At 49.8% G+C, this 14,572-nt stretch overlaps 1 protein-coding gene across 2 annotated transcripts in view; it reads right to left on the minus strand.

Moving 5' to 3' along the window:
- Positions 1-4,453: 4,453 nt before the first annotated feature.
- The window catches only part of akap6 (A kinase (PRKA) anchor protein 6), a 112,694-nt gene continuing 102,575 nt past the window's right edge, over positions 4,454-14,572 (minus strand). For both annotated transcript variants that reach the window (XM_035532553.2, XM_035532551.2), the window contains 4 exons: positions 13,978-14,193; positions 8,986-11,994; positions 7,874-8,008; positions 4,454-5,547 (listed from right to left, as the gene is read on the minus strand). In XM_035532553.2, the coding sequence (XP_035388446.2) occupies positions 5,509-5,547; positions 7,874-8,008; positions 8,986-11,994; positions 13,978-14,193 (3,399 nt within the window). In that variant the 3' untranslated portion in view covers positions 4,454-5,508. The remainder of the gene's footprint in view (positions 5,548-7,873; positions 8,009-8,985; positions 11,995-13,977; positions 14,194-14,572) is intronic.

Here is a 14,572-nt window from a genome sequence, read left to right on the forward strand (position 1 = left end):
GCAAATGTACTGGCATTAGTGTTCCATCTTTCATATGGAAACAAATACACAGATTTTCTAGGGCATGATATGAGATCCGTTATTATATATTACAGCAAATTCTTATAATCAATTAATTCTTGTTAGACGCTGTTTGTTTTTCATATTGCCTCATTAAAATGATACGGGCTACGGTGAAGTCATAATCACCATATATGTAACTATTCTATTCAATACTGGTGTGGCATAGAAGAGCATTGTTTCACTTTTGATGGAAAATGCAGATGTAAGGGAGGTGTGATAATTTCTGCGCCGCGCATATCAGAGTTAAATTTTATGTGACTCCTCTCCCCTCTTTGATTGATTGGGCAGGTCATGTTTAAAAAGCAGGGGCCAAAGGCTACTGAAAATACATCCAGCACTTTAAAACTGTAATGACTTCTGAAAGATCACTCTTCTGTGTTCGTAGGAGGACTGGAGCTCAGGATAGATGATGAATTAACTGCTGGGAGACATTACAGACAGTGCAAGGGAAGGAAAAAAAACTTTCACCACGGAGATGATAGATTGGGAGGTGTGAGGGAAGATGACATCATGGTTTTGATTTATCCTGGGTGATAAGCTCGGCAGGATCTTCCTCGCTGCTGCGTTACCTTACATGGGAGGTAAGGCACTCACTGCGTGCTTTCACGACATGTCTGGGATCCAATCACCTAACCCTCAAATTACATGAACAGACTTCACGCATGCTTTGGTGTTTTAATGGGGCCAGCACCTCTGTCATTCACTCTCTCTCTCTCTCTCTCTCTCTCTCTCTCTCTCTCTCTCTCTCTCTCTCTATCCCTCTCTCTCTCTCTCCCACAAACGCTCAAAAACTCCGCTAGTGTCTGCGTGATGTGACGGTCCACCACTAAGCTAAAATACAAACTAATCCATATTACAGTGCCATTACCTCGTTTGAGATGAAGTATACGTCCTTATCTTAATCCTTACTGTACACAGACCTGCTGCTGTTGGCATCAGTACTCTGGGCTCCAAAACAGTCGACGTGAGGACTGGTGCCCTGGGCTCACCCAGTACGTGGCTTGTCCACACTAGTTGCAGCCGTTGCTCACACATTCTTATATACTCAGCAGCATCTACTAAGCATTTCCACAAGGATAAACGGAATTACCATAAGCAGACAGCATATCACAGTATTACAGGTTCTATTCTATTAGTAACAGTGTATTCAAGCCTTAACAAGTCCCTAAGTGTGTGATACAGTTCTGGCCAGTATGCCGATCTTTGAAGTTCTATTTGCATTACAGCTTTTATTATCTTATCGGAACATTGATACATAAAAGCTACCAATGTCAGTGACATTCTGTCGAGTGGCCTGTGATATGTAGACATGTGCTAATGTGATCTGCCACATGTAGTGTTTTGTTTTCACGTCACACCTTCCCTTCCCTGAAGAAACAAAAGCCAGTTGCATTCAAACAAGCCCAGCAGAGTTTCAGCTCAGCAGCAGCAGAAATCACGCAGCCCCCAACGGCAGACAGCAACCACAGCTAAACCATACAGCCCCCAACGGCAGACAGCAACCACAGCTAAACCATACAGCCCCCAACGGCAGACAGCAACCACAGCTAAACCATACAGCCCCCAACGGCAGACAGCAACCACAGCAAAACCATACAGCCCCCAACGGCAGACAGCAACCACAGCTAAACCATACAGCCCCCAACGGCAGACAGCAACCACAGCTAAACCATACAGCCCCCAACGGCAGACTGCAACCACAGCTAAACCATACAGCCCCCAACGGCAGACTGCAACCACAGCTAAACCATACAGCCCCCAACGGCAGACTGCAACCACAGCTAAACCATACAGCCCCCAACGGCAGACTGCAACCACAGATAAATCACACAGCCCCCAACGGCAGACAGCAACCACAGCTAAACCATACAGCCCCCAACGGCAGACTGCAACCACAGCTAAACCATACAGCCCCCAACGGCAGACAGCAACCACAGCTAAACCATACAGCCCCCAACGGCAGACAGCAACCACAGCTAAACCATACAGCCCCCAACGGCAGACAGCAACCACAGCTAAACCATACAGCCCCCAACGGCAGACTGCAACCACAGATAAATCACACAGCCCCCAATGGCAGACAGCAACCACAGGTAAACCATACAGCCCCCAACGGCAGACTGCAACCACAGCTAAACCATACAGCCCCCAACGGCAGACTGCAACCACAGCTAAACCATACAGCCCCCAACGGCAGACTGCAACCACAGCTAAACCATACAGCCCCCAACGGCAGACTGCAACCACAGATAAATCACACAGCCCCCAATGGCAGACAGCAACCACAGCTAAACCATACAGCCCCCAACGGCAGACTGCAACCACAGCTAAACCATACAGCCCCCAACGGCAGACTGCAACCACAGATAAATCACACAGCCCCCAATGGCAGACAGCAACCACAGCTAAACCATACAGCCCCCAACGGCAGACAGCAACCACAGCTAAACCATACAGCCCCCAACGGCAGACAGCAACCACAGCTAAACCATATAGCCCCCAACGGCAGACTGCAACCACAGCTAAACCATACAGCCCCCAACGGCAGACTGCAACCACAGATAAATCACACAGCCCCCAATGGCAGACAGCAACCACAGCTAAACCATACAGCCCCCAACGGCAGACTGCAACCACAGATAAATCACACAGCCCCCAATGGCAGACAGCAACCACAGCTAAACCATACAGCCTCTAACACTAGACAGCAACCACAGCTAAACATAAAAAGCTCATGTTTCATAGTGAAATTGCTATCAAATAAAACAAACAGATTGAAATACTTTTCATTTTTCTTCATTACTATTTAAGGCAATACATGGTACTTCTATCTTGATTGAAATAGCTTTTTTGGTATATATGATATTAATCAAAAGTGAAATTCTGAAACAATGTGCAACTTTCTGTCACTGTTCACCAAGTTTAAAATAACAAGGTGACATTTGAATGTCAGTCCTACATCTTTTTATCCGTCAGACTGTCGTGTGGAAAAAAATCATCCATGTCTTGTCTATTTTGTCATATAATTTTGTATAATCAAGTACGATCTTTTCAACAAAGAGTATTCGATTTATTAATTTTTCCATCTATGCTTAGCAAAGACTCCACATCACCATTCTGATGGCTTGTAATTGCACAGACCTCATGGTTCGCTACACATGACCTTTACTCCCTTTAAAGTCATTTCCATTTCTTACCAAAATATTCAGTTAATTGCAAAAAAGGAAAATCATTTGCTCATGATGCAGTGTTTTTGAAGATAATGAAAGATTTCATTTCCATCCTAATTTATCAGTGCCATCAGTCAATGCAAAAACCTTATTTAAAATGTTAAAGTGACTTTTACATTCAACTATAAATAGGATTCAAAATAGTTTTTCTCTGCAATACAAAGAAGCTGTTTGTTGTGCAAGACAGCCATGCTAGCCTAGAGTAGTCTTTGTTTTTCACATTATTTCCTTGCACACTCCATGTTTGTGCACAGTACATTATATTGTAAAAGCTTTAACGTATCTCATATCTGTTCTCTTCTCTCTCTGCTATCCTTGCTCTTAAACATGCAACAAATCAAAACCAAAACAATGGGATGCAGTTACGGTCTGTCCTTATTTAAGAATATGAGGATTTATCACCCAGAGGCTATTACTGATAAGAGGCAGCCAGGGCTATTACTTGCCCTTAAACACACACACACACACACACACACACACACACACACACACACACACACACACACACACACACACACACACACACACACACACACACACACTCACTCACACACACACACACACTCACACACACACACAAAGGAACATCCCCCCCAAAAAACATTCTGTTTAAAGAGGGACCAACACAGACCAAACTGCCTTCCTCTCTTTATTTTACATTTGGAAAATTGAATTCAAATGTGTGCCTTTCATTTCTACTGTGTGATTTTGTTCAGCAAGCACACTCTCCTCATCAGTGCGCAGACACTGGCGGCCGTTGCCGTCGGCCCATTACAGCAGAGAGCTTATCAGGCTCGACTCGGCAATCAGCAGAGCGTCTGATTGGCAGCTGGAGAGTTCCAAGGTTCTGATGCTACTGTACGCCTGTATCTCCGAGGGCCTGTCGCACGGTCTGCAGAATCATCAACGCTTCCTGTAAACAACACATTAGCCATGGAAATAACCATGTGACGTTCAGTGGTGTGCACCGGGCATCAAGATGATTGGCTTGATGTAGTCTACAGTATGTTGCCGTTTCAAAAGTGTCGTTAAAGTTGACAAGGTAGCTTGCTTTAATAAAATCTATATACATATACATGCATGTGTGAATATGTATTAAAACGTAAAATATTCAGTAGGGATATCTAGGTCTAAAAAAAAAAAAAAAAGGACATTTCAGATGTTCTTCAGTAAATGATGTTTATTTCCGATGAGTTTGTATACTGGTAACCATGCAGTCTAGCACGTTTAAGGCTTATAATTATCCACATCACAGAACACACACGGTTGTACACTAACACTAAGCATTTATACCATCATTGTACACCAAGGTTTGCACGTACAGTATACATATATACAGAGGTCTGCTTATTAGTGTCATCCTTGTTCCTCTGTCCACGTTCTCCTAAATTACTGAACACACAACGGGGAAAAGCAGTGTTTTAACAAAAGTTATAAGAAATAACTGCAAGGCACAAAACTGTTTAAAGTTTAAAATGCTTCTCTGTTTCTTCAAATCTCGGGGACTTAAAAAAAATAAAAATAAATAAACAAATAAACAAATAAGTAAACAGCCAACATAAACAGCATCAGCTAGCAGAACTCACACAACCTCACACGGCCGTCTGGTTGCATAGTTGGCTCTACTTCTGCTCTTGCTTCTTTCTCTAACAGTCCGTGGGTTCAGGCGTGGACGTCTGTGAAAGTGCCTCACACACACTAGTGCAGGCAAGGGTGGGGACGCGACGGGAGCAGCTAGGGACGCTTCGTCTGTGCCCGCTGAGACACACACACCACACGGTTATGGCCAGCTCACCCAGACACCTTTACCTTAACCTTTACAATGTGCTACACCTCACATCTGAGTCTGAAGCAGCAAATGAGAACTTGGCGCAGATATATAATGTGAGTATATTGTGACTGTGAGCGCTATTGTGTGTGTGTGTGTGTGTGTGTGTGTGTGTGTGTGTGTGAGAGAGAGAGAGAGAGAGAGAGAGAGAGAGAGAGAGAGAGAGATGTGGAGTGTGCTGGGGACGTGAAGGTGAGTTTGGTGGAAGACCAGTGAGGTATCTCAGTTCGGGGAGCCAGGATGAGCAGGTGGGTCACTCTGACATCACTAAGGAGGGGGTTTAATGTCAGGAGTGAGGGGCAGAGAACATGGAGGTGTTGGGTAAGAGAGGCCCACAGTGAACGCAGAAGGCAATCCTCCCTGTCACTGTGCAGACACCGGAGTGCTTCAGTTACGCGAGGTACCTGCCAGGCTTCCTGAGACCCTCTACAAGAAATCACACACGCACACACACACACACACACGGAAAATTTTGATTTACATTATCCACAGAGACACAGGCAGGATGAAAATTGTTCTTTGGTTCTTGTAATTTTTTTTCCGACCCACTAGAGGCACTGCAGATATTTTCATTAAATAAAAGAAAGTGTAAACAATATGGAAATGATAATTTATCATAATATGTTAGGTACAGTGATATAAATCTGTTCATTCTCAAGAGAAGAAACAGATGTGAAACATTTCATTAGACACTGGAGCACAACTGATATTGCCCAGGTCATGGGTGTGTCTTGCAGCACGAACCGTGGTGGTTTGTGGAGTGTGTGTGTCCTGCAGCAGTAACCGTGGTGGTTTGTGGAGTGTGTGTATCCTGCAGCAGTAACCGTGGTGGTTTGTGGAGTGTGTGTGTCCTGCAGCAGTAACCGTGGTGGTTTGTGGAGTGTGTGTGTCCTGCAGCAGTAACCATGGTGGTTTGTGGAGTGTGTGTGTCCTGCAGCAGTAACCGTGGTGGTTTGTGGAGTGTGTGTATCCTGCAGCAGTAACCGTGGTGGTTTGTGGAGTGTGTGTGTCCTGCAGCAGTAACCGTGGTGGTTTGTGGAGTGTGTGTATCCTGCAACAGTAACAGCGGTGGTCTGTGGAGTGTGTGTGTGTGTGTCCTGCAGCAGTAACTGTGGTGGTTTGTGGAGTGTGTGTGTCCTGCAGCAGTAACCATGGTGGTTTGTGGAGTGTGTGTGTCCTGCAGCAGTAACCGTGGTGGTTTGTGGAGTGTGTGTATCCTGCAGCAGTAACCGTGGTGGTTTGTGGAGTGTGTGTGTCCTGCAGCAGTAATCGTGGTGGTTTGTGGAGTGTGTGTATCCTGCAACAGTAACAGCGGTGGTCTGTGGAGTGTGTGTGTGTGTGTCCTGCAGCAGTAACTGTGGTGGTTTGTGGAGTGTGTGTGTCCTGCAGCAGTAACCATGGTGGTTTGTGGAGTGTGTGTGTCCTGCAGCAGTAACCGTGGTGGTTTGTGGAGTGTGTGTGTGTGTGTGTCCTGCAGCAGTAACCATGGTGGTTTGTGGAGTGTGTGTGTCCTGCAGCAGTAACCGTGGTGGTTTGTGGAGTGTGTGTGTCCTGCAGCAGTAACCGTGGTGGTTTGTGGAGTGTGTGTGTCCTGCAGCAGTAACCGTGGTGGTTTGTGGAGTGTGTGTGTGTGTGTGTCCTGCAGCAGTAACAGCGGTGGTCTGTGGAGTGTGTGTGTGTGTCCTGCAGCAGTAACCGTGGTGGTTTGTGGCCTCAGCACTGATATGAATGGGTGTGCTCCAGACTGATCATGTCTGCTCTTTCCCATTATCCCCTGCAACCAGCAGCAGGCACACCTATCTCACACATTTATTTATGTGCATATATTCAATTGCTGTCATTATTTTGGTGGTTTTGGCTTGGCAATTGATATGTGCTGAGACTCCCCTGCTCCCTACCCCCTCGTCTGTTTCAAGCGCTCGTTAGGTGTTGACCGTAGCAGGTTGCAGGCTAGTGCAACAGAGGGCCAGCCTGTGTGGGAGCAGGTCACCGTGAGGAGCAGAGACTCCGGGGCCATGGAGGTCTGTGAGAGAAGGCAGGGCTAGATTTTCCATCTGCTGTACAGTATCGCAGCCTCCGTGGCCATGAAACATTCACGTTTCATCAAAAGAAATGATTGCCAAGCATCCCACCGCTGTGGCAGAGTGAGACGGAGCGTGAGTGAGGGAGAGTGCCAGCCCAGCTGGACGTATGGATACTGTATGCAGAGGTAATAGCAGCTTTTCAGACCAATTTCCTGGTAAGGTTGTCATCACATAGAAAGCACCTATTTCTATGTTGTCATCATATAGAAAGAGGCCTATAATTTAAACCATAACATGGTCCAGACTCAGACAATGCATTTGCGTCAGCGGTATGGAACAGGCCTATGGGGTGGGATCAGGGAGCAGACACACAGATGCAGCGTGGAGAGGAGGCACATTCTCATTGCTCATTTAGCTGGTGGTAAAGCCCAGCAGCGTGGACGGGGAGGGGGCTTGGCTGCAGTGGGGGCTGATGTGGAAAATGGGGCACTTGCAATGTGCCACGGGATGTTCAGAAGACCCGTCAGCCATTTGTCAGAGGTACGACTACAGAGGCCTGGAGCAAAACGCGCACGCGCACGCGTGTGTGTGTGTGTGTGTGTGTGTGTGTGTGTGTGCGCACGTCTGTATGTTTGTGTATGTGTGTGTGTGTGTACATTGCATTTGTGTACAGATCTGCAAGTGTGCGTGTTCGTGTGCACGAGTGTGTGTGCTGATGCATGACCTACAGTAGGAACCCTGGCCTGAGGCCTGCTCTTCTCTCCACTCCTCACTGCTGATGAGCTGTCTGTGCGGTGGGCGGGTGGCGGAGCCCTGTGGCCGCCTGCTTCCACCAGCCTGCCGCCGCTCTGTGACCCCGACACCTGAGACAGAGACACAGAGAGACAGAGGACGCAGGACATGAGGACGGTAATGGGAACGACGACAGGAAGTAATGGAAGCGCGCTTTCTTTCTTGTGTTTGGCATCTAAACCAACAGTCATTAGCGCTATTTTTAATCGTGATTATTTTATTCTCATCAGTTGTCCATCTGCGTTAGCCAGTTCTACGGCATGTGCACCTCAGTGCCAATGGACTCTTCTCCTGTCACATGATTCTGTGGGCTCCTGGCAGCAGGCCTTCCTACTGGCCAGTCTGTTGCTTACATCAGCAGGGGAACAGCCTTCCCCCTCCAATAAAATCGTGGCTAATTATAGGCAGGAACCCCGAGTCCTCAGCAAGGCCGTACAGAGGCCGTGTCTTAGCTGGTCATTACCGAAGCTTCACGACGTTTTCACACGTGATAACACTGCAGTGCTTGGCTGCGTTTGGCTTTGGAATCGGATCGTTATTGCTCTTGTTTTTGGTATCAGTGATTAGTTTAAAAAATAAGCACTTAATTCACTTAATATAAGGTCAAACATTGGATTTTCAGCGAGAGCAGGAACGAAGCAGTGGGAAGTTTGCATATGAAACAGAAAACTACTTAAAAGAGCACAAATACATGCTAATTCAGTCATGAAATTAAGTAACGATTCTCGCCGTAGTCTTGCTTATGAATCATAATATAATCTGGCTGATTATGATTATTCTGTTCTGTAGACCTTAAAATTTTAAACCTACGCCTGCAAATCCTTCTTGCATTAGCACTTCAGGCTGAGGAAAGGAGGGGGGGGGGGGTTGGAGGGCTCTGTGGCGGAGTAGGGCGGAGCAGGTGGGGGTGGAGGGCTCTGTGGCGGAGCAGGGCGGGAGGGATGGAGTAAAATCCCTCTTAAATATTTCGTCAGGGAGATGAATTCAGCAGAAATGTGCCCTGCTCTCATTAGCAGCAGATAGAGGCCGGTGTAATGTCTAAACGCACCTGTTTATGAGTTGCCTTGGCTTCCTGATGAGAGCTGTGGCCTTTTCTGACATTCTTCTGTTTCATCCACTGTGAAGCAGCACCTCTTTCATCCCTATCGCGCTTCCTTATCGGGGGACAGTTAATTTTTGGATTAATATAGAGGCTGCCTTCCCCTTTTAAAGGATTTGTACTGGAGCAAGAGACTCTTATCTTAGTCATTACAGGGGAAATATTGGATTCAAGCATTTTAGTATCTGCAAAACATTCAACAGTGTCTATCAGGGTTTCACATGGTAAGGGATTAAGATAAGGAGCCTCATTATGGTTCTGTGGCTGGCTCCCAGCTACACTTCCTGGAGAAATCCCATGTGCTTTTTGGTATTCATCACAGGCTGGTGGAGGGGCTTGGCTCGGGGGACAGAAGGGGTCTATGAGTTTGGTGCTGCGTCTCGTGGGCCGCCTGCTAATGGACATGCTGTAACAGAGAGGAGGGCCCAGGTACACCTCCTCTGTGCAGACCTCAAACAGAGGCTCCTCGTCGTGGATTTCCGGGGTCCTGGACAGAACCGGGGTGCTGCTCTTATCGGGGCGGGCGACCACCTCCCCACAGTCACTGTCGTGAGAGGAGAGAGACAGGTAGGAGTAGAAGTCCCCCTTGCGCAGCCGGATGGGCCGACGGGAGTGTTCCAGAACTTTCTCTCTGATCTGGGAGACGGAGGCGGGGCAGGAGGCCTCCCGGGGCGGCTCCGTCTCGGCCTCTTTGGTTTTCCGCGTGACTGACGTCATGTCGACGATCTCCATGACGAAGGCGTGGACATCGTCGCCCTTCTCCTCCTCGGCGGGGGGGGAGCAGCGGCTGCAGCAGGCCTGGGGGCTCTGCCTGCATCCCTCACGGACGTCGGTCAGGAAGGACGTCGGCGGGCCACGGTGGGGCGCCGAGGACTCATCCGGCGGGTAGGGAGACAGGGACAGGCGGCGGGAGCTGTGGCACGGAAGCTCGCCCTGCAGCTGGCCCTCTAGGGTCGACTCTTTGGAACGCGAGCCCACCGGCTCGCACGGGGAGGGGGAGGCGGCCATGGCCAAACCCCTCGCGTCTGCGTTTAACGCATCAGCGCCATAGTGGCCCTTTAATGATTCCCCCGTCTTAGTGAACAGACTCCCCTCCTCCCTGAGCAGCTGGTCGTCGTCTTCGTCCTTCTCTCTGACGTGGGAGCTTTCCACGTTGCCGTTCTCCACGTCGTCGACGAAGCGGCTGATGTAGCTCCTCGTGGCGTCCGCGCGGCCGTGGACGGGCCCCTGCGTCCCGGGGCCGCCGTTCTGCGCGTGGCGGTCCGCCTCCAGGAGCCTGAGAGCGGCTCTGTTCAGGAAAGGCTGTTCGCCGCCGCCGCTCCTGGGAGACGGGCTCTCCCTGGACAGAGCGCCGCACTGCAGCTCGTCGCCCAGGTCTCCCTCGTTCTTGTCCCTGTTCTGTGACCTGGGTGTTCTCCAGCCCTGGAACTCGCCCTTCATGTAGTCCAGGCCCAGTGCGAACGAGCTCTCCATGTACTCTTCCGAGCTCACGCTGGAGTCTTCCTCGTCTTTGATGCCCAGCTCCTCCTCGGTGAGCGTGAGCGTGGAGCTGGAGAGCAGGTCGCTGTCGTCCTCATCGTCGGTGCAGGCGGAGGTGCACGACACGTTCACCACCATGCTGACGCTGGCTTCCGTCTCGTCCGGCGGCTGGCGGCCGCGGCCCTGCTTCCGCTCGGAGCTGGGCGCCGCGCGCCGGTTCCTCCGCACGGCCAGGTCCTCCGATGCCATGGACGAGTCCCCAATGCTGCTCAGCTCGGTGAGGGAGGCTGCCAGGCTCTGGTCGGTGGAGGGGGGGGCGCCCCCCGCGCGCAGGACGTGCCCTGGCGGTGGCCGCAGAGAGCCGCCCAGCAGGCTGATGTCAGAGATGCTGCGGGTCAGCTTGTGCTCCAGCGGGCTGCGAATGTTCTCCAGTCGTTTCAGCAACTCCAGGGTCCTCCCGCTCAGCTCGGCGCTGGGTTCCGAGGCCACGGCCAGCGCCCCCGTGCAGCCTTGATTGCCCGCCTCCTCTGGACTCTCCTGTGGGGCCTGCCAGCTCTCCAGGGACGTGCTGCGGGTGAGCGCATCTTTGGCTGAGGGAAACAACTCCCCCGCCGCGCACAGCGAGTCGAGGGACGACCCCCGTGACGGCTGGGCATGCTCTGGCAGGGCCTTTCTTCCATCATCAGCGCCGGCTCGCTCATCTTGGTTCTCCGGGCTAAAGCAGTAGCCATTAACCGCCGTCAGCGGCTCCTTCCTGCTCTTCCTCCAGCGTTCTCCGCACTCCTCTCTCCTCCTCCTCACCAGGTGATATCTTTGGTCCTTCGTCTCTTCTGCCACGCAACTTTCCAACTCGGCACACTTCTTTGCGCGTTCCAGTATTCGGTCTATGTCTTCGTCAGACACTCTGTCCGCGCACGGAGACTGCTCCTTGGCGTTGGGGGCGAAAGACGCCTGGAAGCTCCCGTCGTCGCTCTGATAGAGCAGGCAGGCCTCCGAGTTGCCCGTGGTCTCTGTGTCCCCCTCGCTGACTATCCCGCTCTCGCTCTCGGACCTCCCGCTTGCCTCCCTGACCTGCCCCGCCCTCCCGCTCAGGAGGCCTGCCACGACGTCCGGCAGGGACTCTGCAGAGGAGAAAGACGAGTCCTTGCTGGGACGCTTCAGAAGGGCCTGCTTCCCTTTGCTTCTCTCGATGTTTGGATCGCACTGAGGATGTGGGAGCAGCTCCACCTCATGTAGGCAGAACACCTGATACACACGGGAAGACTCGGGCACCTCCGTGCCTGCGGCGAGAGGGGTGGGGCTCGACTCGGCCAAGTTTAGACGCCCGCTGCCATGTTCGAGGCGCATTTCAGAAGGAGGGCTTGCCTCATCCTGGGACTCCGCATGAACTATGGTCATGTCTATCTCGTCCCATTCCCATGAGTCCTCGCTTGGGCCGCGCAGGTCTATGAGCGATGGGTCGATCAGGCTTTCTGGGACCTGAGAAGGAACAAAGACCCCCATGTCACAAGGCGGAGGGACCACATTCTACACATGCCGCACACACACCTTCTGATCTTTGAGAGCAACTACTAAGATTGTAACGAGATCAAATTCTGTAAAGCTGTTTAAGAATTTTGCGTAGACTCAGGCATTCTGCATAGGATTCAATTAGACAAATTGCTCGGTTTCTTGTTAATGGGAGAAAGGTCTATTTATATTATCCTTTTATCTCATTAATCTAATAAACTGGCAAATCTAACACTTGCTTGGTATGTCATACATTGCATTTAATGAGTGTTCATTAGATTTCTGTTTATTCTCTCATTGCTGATAAGTGAAATACTAATGACAGAGCTTGGCTCACTAATGCATGATAAAATCTTCAACTGTGAGAACAATCAATCAGTCTAATCAAATAAAAAAATTCATTTCTGTAAGATAGAGCAGATTGCTTTGTGTTACATTTAATATTATGTTCTGGCAATAACCTTCTGTTATTACATTAATAATATAAAGTACTGTATGAATGTTCTTAGTGTGGCGGTGTAGTGGGGGGGCTCATCTTGTCTCGCCTCAGGAGACAGCCACTCTTAAGTACAGATACTTCCTTCAGTGGGAGGAAAAGTTAGCTTCAAATTACCACCCCATAACTTTCCCGTTGAAAAGAACGGCTTTACAAAACACCTTTCCTTAAAAAAAGTTTTTTTTTAAAAAAAGGCTAAACTGACAAATGTTTTCAGTCTTTAAACAAGTTTGTCTTCTGAATCTTTTAAGAGAATGCTGGCTTTCCTCTGCCTACACAGCACTGCATTAAGAAAAACACATTGCCCATGTTATTATTCTCCTCCTTTTCCAAAGTGCGTCCCAAAGTGAAATTGCTCTTGGGTCCTGCAAGGTCAGAGCTGGAAAGGGCCGGAGAGAGCAGGGTCGTTTGTCTTGCTGCTGCGGACGAGCACGGCCACGCCAGCGGCCCTCGGCTGCCGCGTCCCTGGGCTTCCTGTGCACGCCGCGCGGCCTGTGCCGAGCATCGCTGGCACCACACAGGAATACACAGCATCTGCATTCCTAACACCCTCGCCCCCCCCCCACCCCCCCACCGCCCGCACAGCTCCCATGTTTCCAACGCTCCTACCACCCGGCTACTACTACACGCCACCACCGAGAAGCTCTGCTTTTAGGGATATAAAGTGTTGTTTATTTAGCTGTAAACCCAATGTAGGTATTTCTCTTTGGTTTGGGACTTTGGGGGGAGGTGGGAGGAGGAAGCATAGTTGCACATTCTCAAGGCTGTTTACTCCTTGGAACTGAGGAACAGGGCCTGCTATCAAGTTATTGGGTTTCCACGGGGGTTACTTAATACATTAGGATCAGTCAATTATTCCTTGGTTCCTGCTGTAAAGCACTGAGCGCTGGGCACTGCAAGACTCTCCAGCTACTCCCCCTTCATTCGCTATTATTGGAGGATAATATGTAGTTACATTTCCTGCCTTATATATCACTCTTATTGCTCCATTACAGCTGTGCTACCCTATATTACTTCCACCATATTTCTGTCTGAAAAACAACTTGGCCTGGACGGGTTACTGAGTAGAATAAGGAATAAATAGACCCTTGAGCAATCAGTTTAAGAGTCTAGTAAAATATATACTCGCAAAATGAATGGACAGACTGGCTTTAAGTGTAAGGAGACTTGGTGAATATCTGCTGTAGATAGTACAACAGGAAAGCCTTGTTGGGTTTCGTAGCATGCTATCATGTGACTATTTATACACAGAACGCACACATCATTGACTCTGTGTGTTAGTTGTATGTATGTTAGTGGATTCATCGTTGGAATGTTTATACGATAGATGTTTTCTATTCATGTCAAATCTGTCTTTTTCTTTCAGTGATGCCACCCTGCTGACGTATTGATGCCACACCTCACTGATGCTTCAGCGGTCCCACAGCCATGCCACAATGACAGCGGTGATCTCTGACCTGCTCTCGGCCCAGGGAGCACTGGAGGCGGGAACGCCAGTGCAGGGCCTGCGTGATGATGGCCTCCCAGCGCCTCTCCAGGTTGACCTGCAGCAGCTGCAGGGACTGGCGCTCCGACTCGGAGCTCTGATCCCGCGGCCCATCCAGCAGGTGCTGGCACAGGCGTAGCACGGACGCCATTCCCTTTCTCCGAGCACGCACCTCCCTGCACAGGGCCTAGAGAGACAGACAGAGAGAGAGAGATGTAGGGGGAGAGATGTAGGGGGAGAGAGAGATGTAGGGGATAGAGAGATGTTGGGATAGAGATGTAGGGGATAGAGAGATTTAGGGGGAGAGAGAGATGTGGGGATAGAGATGTAGGGGATAGAGAGATGTGGGGATAGAGAGATGTAGGGGATAGAGAGATTTAGGGGGAGAGAGAGATGTGGGGATAGAGATGTAGGGGATAGAGAGATGTGGGGATAGAGATGTAGGGGATAGAGAGATGTAGGGATAGAGATGTAGGGGTAGAGAGATGTAGGGGGGAGAGAGATGTAGGGGATAGAGAGATGTTGGGATAGAGATGTAGGGGATAGAGAGATGTGGGGATAGAGAT

Source organism: Electrophorus electricus, chromosome 10, assembly GCF_041902795.1.
Source record: "Electrophorus electricus isolate QZ-2024a chromosome 10, ASM4190279v1, whole genome shotgun sequence".
Lineage (NCBI taxonomy): Eukaryota > Metazoa > Chordata > Actinopteri > Gymnotiformes > Gymnotidae > Electrophorus > Electrophorus electricus.